Source organism: Larus michahellis, chromosome 1, assembly GCF_964199755.1.
Source record: "Larus michahellis chromosome 1, bLarMic1.1, whole genome shotgun sequence".
Classification (NCBI taxonomy): Eukaryota; Metazoa; Chordata; class Aves; order Charadriiformes; family Laridae; genus Larus; species Larus michahellis.
Genome location: NC_133896.1, coordinates 146,648,178 through 146,668,761, shown reverse-complemented (window position 1 = coordinate 146,668,761; position 20,584 = coordinate 146,648,178). Strand labels below are relative to the sequence as shown.

Genomic DNA, 20,584 nt, shown 5'->3' with positions numbered 1-20,584 from the left:
GATAGCACTTATTGACACGTGACTGGAAGAAAAAGGAGAAAAGTTTAAAACTTCAGAGACATGTGTGATTTGCACAGCAGGTAAGATTCCCTGGCTTTGATCCCTCGCAGAAATTAGCGTGGTTTGATATTGTGGCACTTGCCCTAAACGGCACTGCCACAAGTGGGAAGACTGGAAATTATGATGAATCCTTCCTGCTGGGAAGTGCTGGGCAGAGAATAGACAAAGCCTCCCTGTAGTTCTTACGTGGGTCAGTAACTCAAGTAAAGTACAATCAGATGTGACTAATTTAGTGGGCCCATGACTGAAGTGAGCATGAAATACTTGCCATAGCTGTGCTGTTCTGGGATGCCAGTCCACTCCTGTCTTTGGCTGCAATCCTTTAAAAAGTTTTGGTCTCCCGAGCAAAAATAAATAGTTACTTAAGCGTAGTCTGGGTAATTTTGTTTCAAAATGTGAAGGCTTTAAAAAATTTTCAGTGTTTGAAAAGAGCAAATAATGATGGAAAATTCAGAGCTTCCTTAGCTTTTGGAATGAAGACATAATTTTATCGTTAATACAGAGTCAGTCTTACTTTTGAAGTCTTGGCATAAGACAACTCACTGATCATTCATTTCTTGGACGTTCAGACAGAGAAGCAAGATGCCCTAGAAACAAAAGTATATTTGCAGGGAAATCTACTTTAACTTTCGGTAAGTGATGCTGCCTCCCTCAAGATAAGAAACGAAGCCCTTTCCATCACCGCTGATTGTGCTGTAATTTCATGGGGTCTCATGATGACCCTGTTCCTGTGTGTTACAAATCAATAACAAGAAGTAGGTGGCAAAGAACAAGAGATCAAACCCAGCAAGGCAGATGACAGTTTTCCAGCTGACTGAAATCAAGGCAGTAAGTCATCTGAAGGCAAAAGTGAGTGTAATGAGGCCAATTATCTGAGCCAGAGCTTCACACTGAAGGCTCTCATCAGTCCTGGAGGTTAAGTTATCAGACAGCTATTTACTAAGCTAAAAGACGGTCCGTAAAAATAGAAAAACCCATCAGTTAACGGGTGATGACAGCGGTCACTGTGGATTCACAGTGAGCACATTGATGGTGGAAAATATGAGGAACCAAGGCTAGCAGAAATCATATGTTTATTTTACGTGTATGAAGATTCTTTTAAGCTTTATTTACTGAGAAGTGAATAGGACATTTCTCTTTTTATCTTTTTTTTTTTTTTTTACTGGCATTTCTCTTTTTATCTCTCTCCCTCTTTTTTTTTTTTTTTTTAACTACCTGGATTATTTATTTATTTATTTATTTCCCAGATTACTTTCTGCTACCTGGTTAGCTCACAGCCAAGAGCTCAAAAGCCCCACCTGTGATTAGGCATTGTTGGTCTTTCTAAGGCAACAAGAAATTCTTCTTCTTTTTCTAATAAGGTAGTAATAAAGCATATCATACTACTTGGCCAAGAAAATAAGTTGATAACTGGTGAGACCCTGAACAGGTTGCCCAGAGAAGCTGTGGATGCCCCATCCCTGGAGGTGTTCAAGGCCAGGCTGGATGGGGCTTTGAGCAGCCTGGTCTAGTGGGAGGTGTCACTGCCCATGGCAGGGGGGCTGGAAATAGGTGGTCTTTAAGGTCCCTTCCTGAAATGTCACCGAGCCAAGGAAACCTGGGAGAGGCTGCTAGTTTGTCCTTCCTGGCTTCTCTGCTGAAGGCAGGGTATCTGTCTGCATGGAGAAGTGAAATCTTAGTGTTCCTCTGCACTAAATTTTACCTGGGTTGGGGTTGAGAACCTGACATGGCACTCTGGTAAAGCTCAGCTGTTCCCCTGGTGTTCTCCTTTTATAGAGAGAGCACACAAAACTTGTATTATTAACTCCAAACTGCTGTCACAAAGAGAAAAGTACAATGCCTCCTCTTCCAGCTTTTTTCTAATTCCCTTCAAGGTTCTCAGAAGTACTTTTACTCAAGCTTGATGCACTTGACATGTAACACCTAATGTGAAAGTACTTTAGTTTTATGCTTTGGCTTTGACCCTTTTTTATTTTTTTTTAATTAGGCTGAAGAGTTAAAACTGATACTTGGGAAGTCCTCTTTCAGGTCGCCTCACACCAGTTTATGCTGCTGGTGATACAGACAGACTAAGAAAGGGAAGCAGAAAACCACACCCATAAGCCACATTGCTTTCCTGTTTTATAGATCTTATATTCACCTGATGTTTTAAAGTATTTACAAACTATGTATGTGACATATTTGTATTAGTTACTTAAGATAACAATTTATGAGATATAAAAAATGACCACTTTTTTCATACCAGTATGTAACTAATAGTGGTCTACTTCCAAATATGATATGATGTTCCAAATATGATAGAATATTATTTTTTCCTAGGGGACTTTTTTCTTATCCACAGCATTTTACTTGCTATGTACTTTCTGAGTTTTATATCTCAGGATTCTATAAAGCAAAGAGGAATAGCCTTATTCCTTTTTTGCAACTTCCTGTCAGCTCTGGCAACAATAAATAAGTCAACAATGTGTAAATATCCTAGTCTCAAATCTCCTGTAATTGGCAGTTTTCACGGATTTTAATGAGCTTCCAAAAAGCTAGAAAATGATAAGCAATGTCAAAAGAAAAACAAACCCACAAAAAACCCCAACAAAACAAGAAGCTCAAAGCACGGGTTGCGGTATGTTAGTAAATATTAACTGTTAAATCTTTCAGTTTGCAAAATAAATCTGGATGCTCTCTTGACCTGGGGAAAAGCAGGTAGCCCAGCTGTGAGAAACCGCAACTCTCTCTGCCACAATAGCTATACAATATGTGGAACAAGGGGAAACAAGGGGAATAGCCTGAAGGTGAAAAATTACTCGGAAAAAAAATACTGTCAAACAAATTGATGACGAGAGGTTAAGAACAGCAAAAAGAGAAACCAGTTCCCATGGTATTTATAAAATGTACAGGAGATGGTGCGCTCTCTATAAGTGAATAAGAGTACCCTAAAGAAATACCATCGTACACTTCTTGTTGAACTGGAAAACAGCCTGGACGACTCCTAATAGTGGCAAATATTTGTGTGAAAATAGATGTTCATTATACTTTCTGTCACGGAGACTATTTTGATGCACTGCTTTGTTTTTACCTAAAAAATGCCATTTTGAGTCTTATCAAAACTGCTTATAAGCCTATGCCACGTTTCTCAGACTACTCAATATGTGTGAACACAACACACAGAGACAGTGACTGGCCGTGCCAGTGTCCTCCGTGTGTGTGTGTGTCTGTGTCTCTGGGACATGTGCTCAGCTTCACCACGGGTTGAACCTGCAAAGAGGAAAGCGGCAGCAGCGTCCCCCAGCCTGGGCAGAGACCCCGGGTCCCCAGGCACCGGGCTGGGCTTCCAGCAGCCCAGCAGAAGGGTCCTAAGCTGGGGCGGCTGGAGGAGGCAGCCGTGCTCCTGACGTCACTTAACACAGACGAATGTAAGGTTAGAATTCCCGAAGAAAATCAAACAAATTTTAAAAGGTTGTTTTACTGCTGCAGCTGCGCAAGAAAGCAGGATACCATCATCTGCTGACTACCCAAAAGAAGGAGGAGGACAGTGTCGTTTGTCAAGGCAGCCTTTTTTATTGTCGGTGATTGTTCCACGTGTAATGTCCATGTTACGAAGTCCTGAATATTTGCTGATCCCATGGCACTTTGCATATCAGCAGGGCCTGATATTTGTGCTTTCATGGACAAACCCCAGTGTCCAGGACAAATTCTAGCTCAGATGTCTTCTTGTACCCTCTAGCTCCAAATGAATACCCTGCAGTGCTATGGAGTATTTCTGTGCAAGAAAAACTGGTTCAATCATATGAACAGGTATTATACCCACATATTTTTAAAGGTGTTGAAAAATTGAGAGGATGTAAAATCCCAGATGCTAAACTGGCTTGAGAACGGAAGTGAGATCTTGGAAAAAGACAGAGAAATTTGAAAAATGCCAGTCCTGTTACAGTAATTTCATGTAAAGAAAACACTGCATATTGAATATGAAAAGACCTTTAAGTTTAGTCAAGAAAGAACCAGTGAAACAGAATACATTCAAATGAGAAATACAGCAAACACTCTTAACAATGGAGGAAATTAAGCAACAGTCCAGTACATGTGAAGTGATGGATTCACTTCATCACTTGAAGTTTTCACAGTAAGACTGAGTGCCTTTCTCATCAATAGCACTGATGGAGCACGTGGGTGAGTTATAATAGTCTCTGAAATGCACGAGGTCACAGCATTTAATAACAGTTTGCTTTTAAGCTGTAGGGCTTTATTTACCTGCCGATTTCCTGGTGGCTGAATTGTGGGAAACAAGGGGGAAAATAAAACCAAAATAAACCAAACATTTATCAAAAGGAGGTGAAAAATTGAAATGGGTCTTAGCACGACAGTTAGAAAAATAGTAAAAAAAATATGAAATAATTTGAAAGGGCAAATTATGTTCTCAGATGCCTACATATTCAGACATACCAGTGTAAAGTAGTCTACATGAACAGATACACATTGTAGCCTACAATGAAAAGCATTACCTGCAAGGGCACTTTAATTGGAATGACTGCTTCAACAAAAAGAAAGAAAGAACTGAATTTACAGCAGCAAAGGAGATAGATCTAAGTAAATCTGTCTGTTCAGTGGGATGAAAAGTTAACTTGTGATGCAAAAAATACCTTAAATCTGCATTTCTTTTTTTTAAATAGCAAATTAGAGTTTCTCTTTTTTTCATAATTCATATTGGGCATCTGTCAAAGAGTCTTTTCCGAACATACTACTTGTTATCAGGAACTAGTTATGACTGAGATACGGGCAGCAAGGTAACTTGTGCAATCCTGTGCCCAAATGACTGAACTGTTTGTCACTGTGGCACTTCTGTGACCATCAATGCCACTCTGCCCTTGCCAGTGCTGCTTAGGGAGCTGGGCGCGATGGGAGCTTTGGAAAGGGAAAATCCTTTCCCTTTTCTGTTCTCCTTCAAAAGAGGCTGACACCAATCAGAAGAATCCCATCCTGCTCAGAAAGCGCAGACAGCCATTACCCAGCTTATCACGTTTCCAAGCTTTATGCCTCACCTGGGCAATTTCTTCTGATGCAGAAGCCCCAGGCTAACCAGCTGCCATCATCCCTGCTGCTGGAGGGATCAGCTACAAGGGAGGAAGGAAGCAACTTTTAAAGGAGATTCTGTGAGGACCTGTGGGCAAAATTGTTTTGGAATTATTTTGGAGGCAGTAGTCTGCAAAAATTTTTTATAGCAGCACCTTATGCATCAACAGAAAGGATAACAAAATTAAGGGAGACGACAGTCCACAAATTGCATAGAAATTCAGAACACAAGGCAAAGCTTCTATGTATACATTCATAAACAACAAAATATAAGTTATATCATTATTAGCACAGCTCTAACCTTGGCCTGCCTCAGTGCATTTGAACTATTCATGCAGTTGTCAACAGATGCGACTTTAAACATGCTCTTCAGGTCATTCTGTCTTGGTCGCTCCCTGAGAGTGTCCAGCCTAAAGTCACCTTTACAGAATACTGTGCCGTTCATTGGAACAATTCTCATATAAAGGCTCCATTAAAACAAACAAGCAAGCAGCAAGCAAACAATCCATCAATCAACACCCCCATTGAAAACACTCAATCTAAAAACACTTTTGAGGAAGTAACTTTGGTTCCTTCCTTTATAGATCGGCAAGTTTATTATCACCTTCCTTATCACACCAACAGAATGGGAAGGTCCCACAGCACGGCTGCAGCCACGGCTTCCACATGATGTTGTACAAGGAGAGCTGCTCTGGGACTGGAGTCAGTGTCCTGCGATGCTCTTCTATGGCTCTTCCAATCTTCCTTACTACAGTGTCAAAGAGGGGCTCGGTGTCAGTCGACAGAGGTTTGGCTTCAGAAGGGTCTCGTGAGAGATCAAACAGCAACGGAGGGTCATGATGGGTCACACCTTCCCCAAAACATGGGCAAAATCCTCTATCATAACAACCCACAGCTCCGAGAGGACGGAAGATGGGGGTCACATAATGAGCCTTCCAGATGGCTCCACCTGGCAGGAAGGAAAGAAGGCTTGCAATGATACTGGTAGTTATCACAAGGCATTAGAAGAGTGAGTGTTTCTCTAGAGCTCATTTCTGGTTGCACCTCACCTCTATACTTATTAGTTAATATAGTATTTTAATGTCATTTTTAATTAAGTGCCATAGAATTAAACCAATGTAAAGTGTTTTCTGGCGTTTTGAAAATTCTCCAGATTTTTCAGCAAGTATCAGGTATCGCTCACTTTCTTTTTTATGAAGACATGAAAAAGAAATTTGGAGTTTCCATGGCTTACTTCCTTGTTAAGGTAGCAGAAGGACAGACAAAGGGCTGGGGCAAAGACTTCTCCATGAGACAAGGAGGGCATGGACTCCCCAGTGCTTGCATTCAGATGCGTGAGACCCATCATGAGCTCCAGTAGCCTGCCTGGCATGTCACCTGCTTTGAAGCCACAAACAGACTTTTTGTGCCATACAATACAGGCAATACTAGTAAGTTCTTTACCACCTTACACCTGCAACTACTTGGAAAGCTGCAATCCCAGAAAAAGTGCATTAGACAAATGTGCCGTCCTGTAGATTGAACCTAATTCTTGGGAAAGAAGTTCTGTACTCACTGTCCTTCTGGTGCCACCGCACAGCATGTAAGTGAATGCCACAGTAGTGAAACAGGAACTCGTGCTCTGAGTGCTCAGCTGTGCCTCGCAGTAAAGGCATCAGATCCCGGCCATCAATTACCCTAGCAGAAAAAACAGAGACCACCAGGCTGAGGTAAGCTGTACAGGACTGCGTCGCTTCAGCACACCTGTTGCTGCAGCTGGCAACTCTGAACGAGGAAGATGCTTGTACAATGTAGAAGATTGGAGGCAGATGCTCAGTCTCAAATGTAGAGAAGAGGTGAGTGAGCTGTGATAACATTTATGCGTCTAGAAAAGGAGCAGGAGTGAAAAAGAAAATGTCAGACTCTTAGAATGTGTTCCAAACTAGGTTTTCCGTAGTTTTTCGGAGAGAAGGATGAAGACAGACACTTGCATTTGTACCTGTCCTGGGGTAGTACCCCTCCAGCCAGATGAACTACTGTAGGATAAATGTCCATAAGGCTTGTAGGTTCATTGATAACTGTGCCTGCCGGTAACACTCCTGGCCACCTAAATATCCCAGGGACACGGATTCCTCCTTCCCAGCCTGCCATAGCTTTTCCACCTTTCATGAAAAATATAATACATTTTCATTAAAAAAAATCATTTAAAATAAAGAGAAATTTTAAACAAATATTATTGTATTATCATAAGCTAATGTTACATTTATGAGCCTTCCTTACCCTTTTGTTTTTGCCACTAAGCTCCCTCTCCTCAGCATCACTGAAAGTGTGTTCACTACATCAGAGCCCTTGAGTGACCGTACACCTTCTGTTGTTTTACAAACGCATTGGCCCATCAGAACTCAGCATCAATAAAATTTTCAGGTATAAAGTGATTCTCCAGCCTAGTTCTCCTCTTTCTTTTACAATCCTATAACATACCTGTTGTAGTTAATGCAAGGGTTCAGGTGCAAGATGCAAATAATATTTAGTGAGAAGTTACACAATCTTAGTAAAAAATAGCTTCTGATCAGTTGCCTCATGAGGAAATGACAGTTTGAGAATTCATGCTTGTAAAGAACACCTGCATAGGCTAAAATTGTCTACATTTTAAAATGCCTAATTAGAACGAGACAAATTTGCTTCTCAATGATAAAACACTGGTACTCCTTGTACAGTCTTATCTGAGCTTTAGGGGTGTCCTGATTGTCACCATCCCTGACAGCTCTTACCTCTGTATATTCCATTCCAGCCACCCAGCTGCCTTTTGCCTTCATGTCTTTCCAGCCATCCACCATGATCAGAGGCAAAGTAAACTAGTGTAGTATTTTTCAAGCCTTCCTTGTCAATAGCATGTAGAACCTGGCCTGTAAAGACAGGAATATGTGTGTATTAAAAAGCAAAAATATCGCTCACACTACATAAATTTTAGCCTCTGACCTGTAAACGTTTGTCAACGTAATTTCTTAGCTATGTAGGGTGGCTCATTGTTTAAAAGAAGAGTTTTTTAGGATTGAGATTTGTAGTTGTGATTTCACTGTCTGTAAAAGCACAGGAAATTTGCGATGTGCTGTAACTCCTTTATTATTAGGATTATCACAAAGGAGTACAAGAACCACAATCACAGACCAGAAGCCTGTATTGTAAAGGGCAGAAGCGCCGTGTGCTATAAAAATATGAAAAGAAAGGATGATCCAAGGCCCCGAAAAGTTAGATTCTGCATCAGTGGTGGCCATCGTGAGAAACGAGGAAAAAATGTTGTGTACCCTTATCTTGTATTGTCTAGACCACAGTTAGTTACTGGCTGGATACAATATGCATTAATAATATAGTTCTTTTTTATTTAAAAGTCATTCTTGAGCTGTTTCTAATGCTCCTAATTATATTTGTGGTGTGTAAGTGTTTGAGAGGGAGGTTTGAAAACCAGTTCTTTCTGTATGTGTACCTGATTCTTATCCGTTTTGCAAATGTGGCTACTTTTCCTCCACCATGACAGAGTGATAAATAACTCTCCTTCCCCTCCAAAAAACAGGCTGAAAAGTAACATAAATCTAATTTCTGGGGGCGTACCAATTAACATTTATGAACATTTCTGGATTTATGAATGGGACTGAAAAATATTCAGCACTCCGCTGAATGCAGCAGCCACAGATAAATAGCCTGCTGGTTTACACGGGGAATTAAACTTTTTTTCAGTTTTATCACCTTCTGATGTGTCCTACTTAGAAATAGATAAGACATGACCATAAGAAGCTGAAATTATCCAATGTTTAATATTCACAGAAAACTAAATAATTCTCTACTTATTTAGTAAGAAAGCAGGAGTGTTCCTTGACAGGAGCCCAGGGGACATGGTTACAACTGTTAAACACTAGACAAAAAACCCTAAGGGAGCAGAAAGACTCACTTGGTCCAAGACTGGAGGAAATAAAACGCCAACGCTACAAGCCAACAGTGCTCATACAAGATGGACAGATGTTGATGAAAAGCTTAGGACTTTTTTCCTTCTTGTTTTTAATTCTCTTCCTTGTTCTTTTAATAACAACTGCATTTTTTGTTACGTATTCAGACCTAGGTATTAGGTAGTTTGAGACATTGTTATTTGCTATGGTGACTTACCCACCATCCAGTCCATCTCTTCTACGTTGTCTCCATATAAACCATGGCTGCTCTTCCCAAGAAACTTCTCTGTGGTGAGGAGAGGGGTGTGGGAGTGTAAAAAGGAAAGAAAGAGGAGGAATGGCCTGTGCTTATTTCTAAAAAAATAGAAATCAACACTTGGTTATTAGGGAGGAAGATTCTCAATACATACAGAAGTCAGTCATAATGGAAAATGGCATATATACGTATTTCAACAATCACTTCAGAAGCATCTTACTTTGTAAGGTATTCAAACCCCGTGATTAGGATCTGTCTGATAAAATAATGTTTGGCTTGTATACAAATACCTTCTTTTTTCCCTGAATCATAGATAGATAGAAAAGTTCCATATTGAAGCTCCATTTTCTACGGTTGCAAACCACGCTGTGCTACTGAAACAAGAGCAGCAGGTTCATCTCCTGCCAGCTGTTGCCCACGTATCAGTCCGTACGATAAGGCTGCCTCACAGCTGTACTCCTTCCCCGGCCCACACATGAATTTCTGCCATCAGCTGCTATCCCTTAAGGCTGCAATGTTGGTCTCATTGATAGAAATCCATATTTCCTCAAAATAGCCTAGAAACGTTCAATCCAACCCATGGAAATTTGGAAATGTTACGAGCTTCAGTGAAGCTAGGAATAACAGACATCCCTAAGCTGCAGCTGATTTTTTTGTTTAATAATATGATATCACGATTAATATTATTAATAATTCATAGGCATAATAGTACTTACAATCCTATATAATGTTATAACAATTATAAAAACTTTGCATGGGAAAATGCAGTTTAGAAGTTGCAAGACACTCAAGGAGCAGAAAAAATGTGATCAAAGGAAACACACTTTACCTTTCAATAAATGAAATGGACTCTCTCAAGATAAGGGACGTAGTCCTGTCTGTCACCATTGGCTGCTCAGTAACTTCGTGGTTTCTCATCATAATGCAGTTCCAGTATCGTACAAACCCATAACTTGAGAACCAGGATACGAAAAACAGGAGACTAAACCCAGCAAGGCAGGTCAGCGTTTTCCAGCTGACTGAAATCAAGCCCGTCAGTCTTCCCAGGGCAGCGGTGAGTGTGATGAGGCCAATCATCTGAGTGGAAAGCCAGAGTTTCCTTCTAAAGGCTCTGTCCATCTCTGGTGTTTCCGTTGGTTGGCAGTCACTTATTAGCGTAAAAGGCATCCCATAAAAATAGTCAAACCCGTGGTTTAAAGGATGATGACAATGGTCGTTGCGGGATTCACAGTTAACACCTTGATGCCACTTCCCTGAAAATACAGATTATTAAAATGTAAAGAGATAATATTTAAAAACGGGGTTTTCCTCATTTTCTCAAAAAATGGTTGTTTTTTTTCCTTCTTGTGATAACTCTTCATCCTACAAATATATACCAAGTATGTACTGATATAATGGGATATATCTTACCACTGATGAAAGTAAACCTCTACAAATGATAAATTTCCAACAGAGTTATCGGTGCTCTGTGTACATATTCATGCCCTGTAGCTTTGAACAAATGTAGAAAACTGGACTATAAAAGGAACTAGAAATGGAGAAAAATTCAAATTTCCAGAACCGAGCAAAAATGTATGGCCTTCATGCACACCTGTCAAGTATGAAATAGGAGGAAGAAGCCCTTTTGTAAGCACAGGACAAAAAACCATTGTGTTGTTCTGTTGTCGCTTTACCTTCAAGATGCTAGGCAGACTTGTTTCTGGAAAGTTTTGAACGGCTTGATGTCAGGACTATGGCAACACTCAGCGACCTGGTGGTGCCAGTCTGATAAGGGAAGCTATGGATAATGTAGACAAGCCACGTGCAACTCAGCAGTGGGTTTGGCAGACAAACCACCAGATCCAGAAGACCTTGAGCTCAGGAGATCAGGATTTCTCATGAAGCTGTACATATCAGCCACTTTGCTGATACTAATATCTCCATATACTGGATGAGAATAAAAGGCCTTGTTTTATAAGTGGTTTTGCCTTTTATTTGTGTTTCATCAAATTTAAAAAGTGAAAGCCTTCTACTTTTAAATTCTGAAGTCTTCGTGCATCAAAAGGAACATCTCCTGACCTTTTGCAGTACAATTTGTTCTTTATTATGAACATATGTCCATTATTATGATGAATGGCACATCAAAACCATGTTTTTGCTTCCCTTCCAGTCTGTTCAAACACACTGGTTAGGCACTTACGTGGAATCATAAAAAGTTGGCTTATTCGTCTTAAACACTGAGACTTGTGAATATCTGAATCATGCGACCAAAATCTACCTCTCACCAGAGAGTTGCAGTTTAATTGCATTTTATAATCTCCGATGTAACGCAGGCCTAGAGATCAAAATGAACTTTTATAATTTTACTTGAAAACTCATTTGCAACTAATTCTTCTTGTGGAGTAAGGATGTGTGTACTTACAGAAGGATATTATCCTAAACAAATGGTTCACTGTGTTATGTATACAAGGAGCCAACCCTGAGTAGGTTTCAACAGAATTGCTGTACATTAGAATAGGAGCAGGAAAAACTGTTTCAGAGGAAAAAAAATGCTGCTTTTTGGATATAAAGAAAGACTAAAAGTTCTGTGGTAGGTGGATTAATTGCTTTCAGCTAAAATCACTACTCAGTTTACCTCTTGACATATTTAGAGCCAGCTATAGAATGAAACAGGTTCGTAATCATACATAAATGCATTGGTCATAAATAACAGGTGCAGCTAAAGTATGCTTGGACTTCAGATGCATTCCACCATCTAAATCTCCAGCTGAGGTCAATACAGGTTGCTGACATGCTACAAAAGACTCAAATCTCCAGAAGATAAACTAACTGTATAATTAAGATAAATTAATCTTTGAGGGCACATGTTATACAACATTGGCTTTCTGACTACAAAGAAACTGCAAAGCATTTCCCAACAAAAAGTCTCATTATCACATCAAGCTGCAGGTTATTAACAGGATTTAACTTTGCAATTAAACTGGTTGTGCTCAGAGCAAAACAATCACAAACATTCAGGTGAGACTATTTAGCGCTCCTTCAGCTGTGGTGATGTGGGTAGATGTTCTGTCAGATTTCTTGCCTCATGACTTGAATGTAAAGTTGTTGGGGTTTTTTTGTGTCACTTATCATCAGTGCTTTCCCTATGGTGCAATTAATCAGAATCTGTCAATCTGGTTAAACGAAGTGATGCTCTTGGTGTCTATAGTGTGATTTTAGCTGAGGTGCCCACAGGGAAGATGCCAGCCCGTTTAGCTAGCTGTTTGCTAGGAGGTATGCAGCCTGCCTCCGACAGCCGCCCTGCAGGGCAGTTCCTTTGGCAAAGCAGAGACAAATCTCATTGTTTTGTTAGTGATTACGTGCTGAAACCAAGCTGAAGCACGTGGTTAACAGACACGGGCTTTTTTATGAACTTATTAAAACAACTAAAATAATATCGCTACAAAACTAACATGTGAAGAAGATTCAGTAATGCAGAACTTAAAATGCCTGTAGGGCTTCGTTTAGTGTTGCCTGGTATGGTTTAGATTTATTCTGCTGAGTGAATACAAATGCATTCCTACAGACGCTTTTTTAGTGAATTCAGTTTGTTTGTGCAGGCAACATTTTTACGTGTCAGACATAGATTTTGGATCTTGACATTTAGATGCTTAGATGAGGTAGGGCAAATAGCTGAAAATTCAGCTCAGGAACATTTGTGTTTTAACTGTCTGTGGAATTATGTGACATCGCTAAGATAAATGATTATTTGAAACTTGATCATGACCAAAAGTTACAACTGTATTAAAAGAAAAGAAGTCCCATAAAATATAAAGCAAAATGGAATTCATATTAATGCTGAAGGAGGCAAAGTTTTGTGGGCCGCAGTGCAGTCTTGGTGAAGTATAGTGGCACGCTGTAATTAAAGAAAAGAATAATTGCTTGCTTTCTGTTTTTGAAAGGCCAAATCCTGTGATATTATGAACTGGGTCTATTGTTTTAAGTAGCAGCTGTTCCCTTTTGCTGTGAGGCTGCTCTGAGCTGTGTAAAGCTTCGTCATGCATATTTAAATGGCAGTCATGTTTTTGTTTTTTATGAAATAGCATTGGAATAAGTATCTATACCTGGTAGAATAGTATTCAAGAAATATTAGCATACTTTCCATTATATATTTTAACAACCACAGCTGTGCTTGAAAGCAGGTAAACAGTAAATATTCTTCGCTTTATCGGACGCCTGCTCTTTTAAGAGAGATTCTTTTTGGTCAGGATTTCTTCTTACAAGATGTTCTTAAATCAGGATATAAAAATATTACAACTGAGGTATGAGCAGCTGCTAACTAAAACAAATGGTTTGAGCGAGACGTGCAGGTGAAACACATTCTAGGCCTTCAGGCCTAGACGTCTTCAGGAGTGTCCCCATACCTATCAGTCCTGTGGAGTAGCCTTGCCTCTGCAGTATTTTGGCAAAAGTGGTTTCGTTTGGAGGAAGCCCTCCTGAGCCGCCATTCCAAAAAATAACACGGTAATTGTTTATAGCATCCATCCCTAAAAAATATAGTAATAAAAAAATCTTAGTAAGTATAAGCGGTAGAGTACTTTTATCAAACATACTTTCTTGTTTCCTGGTTTCATTGATATTATAGTGTTAACCATTTATCCAAATGCTGTTTATTTGGGAAAGTGAATCTAGGACTCCAGGCAAGATTAAGAAAAAGCTGAATCTCTCCATCAGATAATACCTAGTCTTCTTTGTATCTCATACTGAGAAATTTTATTTTATTTTATTCGGAATGGCACAGTTGTATGGGAGCTTTTATATGTCACTGTGGTGGAAGTGCACCTACTGAGTGGGACCGTGAGGGCAGGGAGGAGGGTGGGGAGACTTCAGCCCTCTGTCAGCCTCCAACTCTGGCTTGCATAAGGCTGCCTGGGAACGCAAGGTTTCCCTGCACAGTGGCATGGCTGGTATCCAGTTTCTGAAACCCACAGAGCAGCTATCTAGCACCGCAATCTTCTCCTCACCTGCAGGTTTACACCCTGTTATTTAGCATTATATACTGGCATAACCCCATCATACAACGTTACGCGAGGTACAATCTGTCAGGGAAGTGTCGAATGTCTCTGGCCCTGTTTTTATAGTGGGAGAGAGTCTGTACAAGCTCATCTGTGTTTTCAGGCTATCTGTCTCAGTGGGGGCTGTCATGATAAAAGGAGGACGATATGTCAGCTTCAAAATGCCTCAGGAAGGAAGGCGCTGAAGATCATTTGCAGTAGAACAAGCATTAGAGAGTTGCTGTTAGAAACATGTAGAGCTATTTGTTTTTCATACCTCTTCATCTGCAGAACGCAGTTTGACAGGATAGTATTTTTTCTTCAAAAACAGAACTGGGAAAAATAATATAGCTGTCAAACTGTTATTTCATAGGAGGGATGAATTCTGACACACAGGTAACAAAGCTTTCCTGTAAATGACGAGTTCTCACCTCGTCTGGAGGGAACGGATGCACATCTGCATAGATCTACTCTGCTCCCTGCAGGGCTGAGCTCTTTCTGGTATCTGATGAGGAGCCACCCATGACAGAAATTAATGTAACTAGTGCTTTAGAAATGTGTCTTTATTATTCATGTTCAGTGTAATGACTTTTTTGAGTGTAACAATTTGTACTAACTCTATTCTGGCTGCAATCTGTGCAATAGAGCACCAAAATGCAAAGCCGTGAGCTGGGGGGGAACAGGCATCTCTGCAAAGCTGGTCCTTCTCTGCGCTGCTTCCCCCCAGGTTGGTTCGTTGTACCCCGTAAATATAGATATCACCTCAAAGGTCCTAGACCTAGCTGGTGTGTCTTTGTGTGCCTCAGTGAGGGATGACATGTTTGTGGCAACCTTTCTATTTGCACACCCTCATTTCTTTTGTGCCCATTTTACGACATTGTTCCCTTCAGCAATAAAGCAGTGTTTAAAGGCTGCTTAGTTTTGCAAGACAAACCTGATCGGAGGGGATATCTGCCAGTGAGGAAAGCTGCTCTGCTGGGGGTGCAAAGTGGAGCCGCAGCGATGTGTTGGGTCAGTTTCACTCCTTCCTTTGCCAGGCGGTCAATGTTTGGAGTCCTAAAAATGCAACCAGCACTGTCAGATATCATTCAGAGAGTCAAGGGAATGGGGACAAGGAATAATATACTTATCTTTATGTTGGGAAGTTTATTCTATTTGAAGATGGTCAGGAAATACATATTTTTTAAAATTTTTATTATAATCCCTCAAGTGATGGGGAAATATTTTCTTTTTTCTTTCTTCATTAACAACGATTATCTGGACAAATTTCAAGCCAATCATTCCTTCTTGTTTCCCAAGTCCTGTGAAGGGCCTTGCAGAAATGTACCCCACTACTCTTGAAGAGGAAAACTAATGCCTTAGGTATGATGCCATGCTGAAGTGGAGGCCCTGCCACACAGAGCCCCATCAGCTACCTACGATCATCAGCTGCCTGTCAGAAACTTGCTGGCCAGTGCTGATCAGGGTGAGATTCTGAGAACTTCGCTGGATGGGGGGAGTAATTGTACCAAATTTGGTTTTGTTCAAAGAAATGACAAGCTGGTAGGAAACCAGCAGGCAATAACATGGCACGATTTTCAAAGAGAAGGGAAACTCTTATGTCCTTGGGTCTGAAAAGAGAAGTACGTCCTAGTAACACAGCTTATTGTAGTGATTTATACTGTATTTTGATGTGAGAGTGGGAAAGAATGGCACAACAGAGTTAAATGAGGTAATGAGGCCTGATAAAGAAGGGACAACATTTCTGTCTGCAGGTATGTGCAAGAGCTGAGCATTTCTCAATGTCGGGCAATTAAGGAATATACAAGAATGGTTGACATATTCCCACAGTAAAGCAGCTCGGGATAGCAGAGCTGGCCCTGGTAACGCCCTCTAGGCTGTGAGATAATCCTGGTAGTGCTTTACATTTGCCAGTGGCACTCGTGGGAAATCCTCCCATTTCTCCAGGAAATGAACGTGAAGACAGCTCAAATAGCTGATGATGGACCGAGGATTGCAGTCTTACATTAAATAACACACCAGCTCTGTTCACTGTTATGCTCAGTTTCCTTACCTGATAGTATCATTCCCATAGCATCCTACATCCCCTATGCCGAGGTCATCAGCCATCAACAGAACAATGTTGGGCTGTGTGACGATGGAAAGCTGTGTCAGTGGTGGCTGCAGAAGCAGACCAAAAATCACAAGTGGCACCAGGGATGTCCTGAAACAGAAGAAGGGAAGAAGCCAATGACCTGGCCATTCATCACTCCCACTGCGCTTGGCTGAAGACCCTCCGGCGTGAGCTTGGCTGGAGACCAGACCAATCTTTGCCAAGACATAGAGGGTGTGTTAAAATTTCATCATTGACACAAACAGATGCCAGGGAAGAGAAAGTGTCAGGAGCATAACTTTAAAATCTCCTTTTATGATGGTTTCCAAACTTCCTATGAGCAGTCTCACTTGGGAATGTACATGTGACAGATGATGTATAAGTTATTTTGCATTAGTGGCCTGGGATGTTTTTTAGAAGTTGTTTTGGGAAACAGAGAACATGATTAACATCCTCTGACGTCCTTCTCACCCTGACTGGGACCTTTGTGTTGTGAAAAAGTTAAGAACAAGAAAAACAAACAAACAAAATCACATTGTGAGTATACTATATAGATAAACAACCCTACTCTTTCATAATACAGGATTGTGTCATTATTAAACTTCACTCACTTTAAATCTAAGTGTGGTATGACAATAATTCATGAACTTTTTTCTTACCAATAAGATGTTAGTTGCAAAATCATTTCTGAATTTGGAGTGTTCAGATCCTGCAAAACCAAGAGAGAGCACCTTGTCATGTTTGCATCTTCTGAGTAGTCACTGCAATAAAAAAAGGTAAAAAAACTTAATCAAAACCTATCAACACTGTCTCTGTTTTATTTACTTCAGTGCACCTCAGATCAGACCCTAAAGGAAGAAGAGTAAAGGAATTAACGATATTTTTATTGTTAGTACTTCTTCACTTCTTAGAGGAATTTTTCTTTTTGTGTAGAAAAGTTTATCTTAAAATAGTACAGTAATTCTCTTTTGTTACACGACTCAGCTGTATGAAAAGTACTTACTGTTCAGAAAGGAAGAAAAGAGCTTTTTAAAATCCAGTCCTCAATATCATTTATTTTTCTGTAATCACACAGACAGTAGCAGCCTGCTGCTTCTTCACATAATATGCCAAGTTTCCTTTCAGGCTTTTAAGAGATATCTTTAGTTGTAGAAATTCTAATCATCCTCTTCCAATGATGACATTTCCTTAGAAGACACTGAATTTGTCGTCTCCTGTTGTTTGACTCTGAGCTGAGCTTTTTTCTTCTTTGTATGTGTGAGATTTCAGGGTGAGATGCTATTTCCACCCCCCTCCCCTGTGGGACTTTCACTGCCAGGACAAGACTTTGAAGTAAGGGCCAAATGACCTTGGTTCAAAGGCTTTAAAATAGACTCCTTTCAAATTTATTCCATGTCTGGTTGAACTATCCCAAGAATCTCAATTTTATAAATTATGTTGGTTTCACATTGTGTTTTCCAGAAATGGTAGTATTTAGCAGCTCAGTTAATATCCATAGAACCATAGAATGTGTTGGGTTGGAAGGGACCTTTAAAGGTCCTCTAGTCCAACCCCCCTGCAGTAAGCAGGGACATCTTCAACTAGATCAGATTGCTCAGAACTTCATTGAGCCTGGCCTTGAATGTCTCCAGGGATGGGGCCTCCACCACCTCTCTGGGCATAGTTCTTACATTTTATTTATCAACGCTACAAGCCTCAATGGTAAAATTTAAATATCTATGCTTAGAAAATTGTCATCCACACAGCTTTAAATGCTTATTTACAAGCACCAATGCTGATGCTGCATCACTATCTACAGACACTCAGACTTAGTTTCCTGCATTTGGATTTGTGCCTTTGCTGCATCGTAAGTAGGTCTAGAAAAGATACTGGAGGACACCTCAGCCATAAATATACATAATATACATAGTACGTGCCTCCAAAACAGTTGAAATAAAGAGAGCATCTGTAGTTTGTTTCAGTGGCCGGTCCAGCCCAAACCACAACAATGGGAGTCAGAAATAATCAAATTTAATTGTGTAATTGGTTGTCACTAACTGCCTGTACTTCATGGTGGAGAGACACTGATTCAAATCACAGGCTGGGGCTCAAGGCTGAGTTTCCTCAGAAGCTGCCTGTGAAAGAGTGGGTAGTATACAGAAAAGAGTTACGGCACTGACTGATATTCTCCCTGTCAAGCCATTTCCTTAGTGAAAGGCGATGGGGGTCCAGTCAGAGAAACTTCAGCAGCTCCGGTGGGAACATGCCCTGTCCCTCTCCTTTCTGAGAGGTCAGAGGGGACCCCAGGTTCCCCCATTTCCCCCACCCCCGGCAGCTCCTTGCCTGCCCCCGGCAGCTGGGGCAGCAGCAAGCGCCCACCTCGTTCAGCCCCAAGCACTTTGGAGGATGCCTTTTTGGGGACCTCTTTGGGACAACTTTTGCCAAAGTGGCACTTATGCCATGCTGCAAGTAAACAGTCCACTTTGCTATCTGAATTGAATTTGGTTTAAAGCAAAACTTTCCTCCCTCTGCCATTATTTAATCCCCCCCAAAAGTAATGTAGATTTTATCCCTTTCTTCATCTATTTTAATAATCCAGGGGGGTATAGCTTGCATACCTTTCATATTTTACTGCTTTACTTTACTGATTGAACTGTTTTAATCCATCTTTACTTTTCTATCAAAACACTCACAAGATACTGAAATCCCAATTCAAGCCACTTTGCATAAGAGAAAATACTCATATTTTTAGATGCACTCAGATACACTTTTCACAAAAACAGTACCCCTTTGTGGCATCAGTTTGGCAACACTTGGTGAAAGGTCTTACAGATAATTCCATTCAGTTTGGTAACGTTCAGTCTGTGAAAATGTCTTCTAAAAATTCCTATTTTGTAGACTTGATATAGATACAATAAAAGCCAGACTTAACGGTAACAAGTTGCCTGCAGCTGTCTGCTCTCACTTTGTACACAGACATGTATGAGAATAACGTTGTTGTAAAGGGAAATGCCTTTTGAAAACTTCCTTGAGATATTTTTATCTACAGAAGCAAAAAGAAAATGCTTCCAAATGCCCATTAAAATTTTCCTGTGCGTTTCCCAAGAGAGTAAGGGAGGAATACGGTACCTGGTCAAGTTACGCTGAAAGCAGGCAGCTGACAGACTGGAGTGGGAGCTTATTTTCAGTCGACTCAAAACCATTCCAAATTTTTCAGCACAACGACTGCTGCTACAGCACAGCGGCTAACATCTGAGGGCAGTCCTTAAATCTGCCCTAGCTGCTCATGCGCATTTCGCCGCAGAAAAGCCGTGTTATACCGGAGCTTGCAAGCGGCTGGATGGTCTAACTTATCCCGGAGTCTCTTAAGCTGAATGTCTCAATGCTGTTTGCACAAGGATGACATTCATACACGCGCGAGGGGCTGGGGAACACCGCGGACGCAGCTAAAATGCATTCTGCCCAAGCAGCGGTTTCTCAAGGGAAAGGCAGGAGCTCCTTCTAGTCCGAGACACTCCAAGGAAAGGCACTGTAAATAACTGTTTCCCGTAAAGCTCTCCTCGTTACCACCAAGGGAAAAAGAAAATGACTGTACTTACAAAGCAGCAATTCTTTGTCTGTAGAAATAGAAATGAGGTGAATATCTTCACTCTATGGCAGCCCCGAGTGCCTGCAGCGATGACAAGGTCATCTCTGCGCAGGCAGTGAGGAACAGTTCTAGGGTGTGGGGAGGAAATGCCAGCCAGAGACCTGAATTCGCTTTTTGCAGAAAATGAGTCATTTGGCTTCACTTCAGAGTGCTGTGTGTTTCCTGGTCAACGCTCTAATGACAAATTAAGGTTACACGCTGGCTAATGTTTTATTTCTTGATTTTTCTTGCGTCCTGTTGTACCAAGTGTTTTGGGAGAGCATGAGATACTATCAAACAGCCATCTTACTTTACTAGCAGAGAATTTGATGTGTTTTCATATCTTAAAAGAGAAGGGAGACATTGTTATGAGTCGGTGGTATATCACCAATTGCAGTGCTTGTGTTGGCTTGCTAGTGGAGCACCTCTCAGGTAAGTTTACAGCACCATGGGTGTTCCCTCCCCTGCTCTTTCCCACCCCAGCATTTCCATGGTGGAGCGGTTATAGCCGGCACGCACAGGGGAGGTGATGTGTCTGGTTTTCCTTCTCTCGGTGCCTGCTTCCTTATTCCCACC

The 20,584-nt window shown here is 40.9% G+C and overlaps 1 protein-coding gene across 2 annotated transcripts; it reads right to left on the bottom strand.

Moving 5' to 3' along the window:
* Positions 1–3,552: 3,552 nt before the first annotated feature.
* Positions 3,553–20,104, bottom strand: LOC141750981 (arylsulfatase D-like). Of its 2 annotated transcripts, none has more exons than XM_074607103.1 (11): positions 19,980–20,104; positions 17,061–17,162; positions 16,363–16,512; positions 15,244–15,365; positions 13,680–13,802; positions 10,127–10,550; positions 9,259–9,395; positions 7,872–8,006; positions 7,100–7,262; positions 6,677–6,798; positions 3,553–6,070 (listed from the first exon to the last, which is right to left on the bottom strand). In XM_074607103.1, exons 2-11 carry the CDS (start codon positions 17,138–17,140, stop codon positions 5,700–5,702), a joined length of 1,827 nt encoding a protein of 608 aa, XP_074463204.1. In that variant the 5' UTR covers positions 17,141–17,162; positions 19,980–20,104; the 3' UTR covers positions 3,553–5,699. The 2 variants fall into 2 exon arrangements, with proteins under 2 accessions (XP_074463204.1, XP_074463195.1); XM_074607094.1 differs by lacking the exon at positions 19,980–20,104 and adding an exon at positions 19,510–19,653.
* Positions 20,105–20,584: the final 480 nt, after the last annotated feature.

Bases quoted from the DNA above. Each gene is read 5' to 3' on its own strand.
- LOC141750981 (XM_074607094.1), bottom strand. From the start codon at position 19,583: ATGGTTTTGAGTCGACTGAAAATAAGCTCCCACTCCAGTCTGTCAGCT. The intron at 10,551-13,679 runs GTATGGGGACAC...CTGTATTTTCAG, and splicing joins CTACTCCACAGGACTGATAG to GGAAGTGGCATCAAGGTGTT. The intron at 6,071-6,676 runs GTGAGTACAGAA...CCTTCCTGCCAG, and splicing joins GCGGTGGCACCAGAAGGACA to GTGGAGCCATCTGGAAGGCT.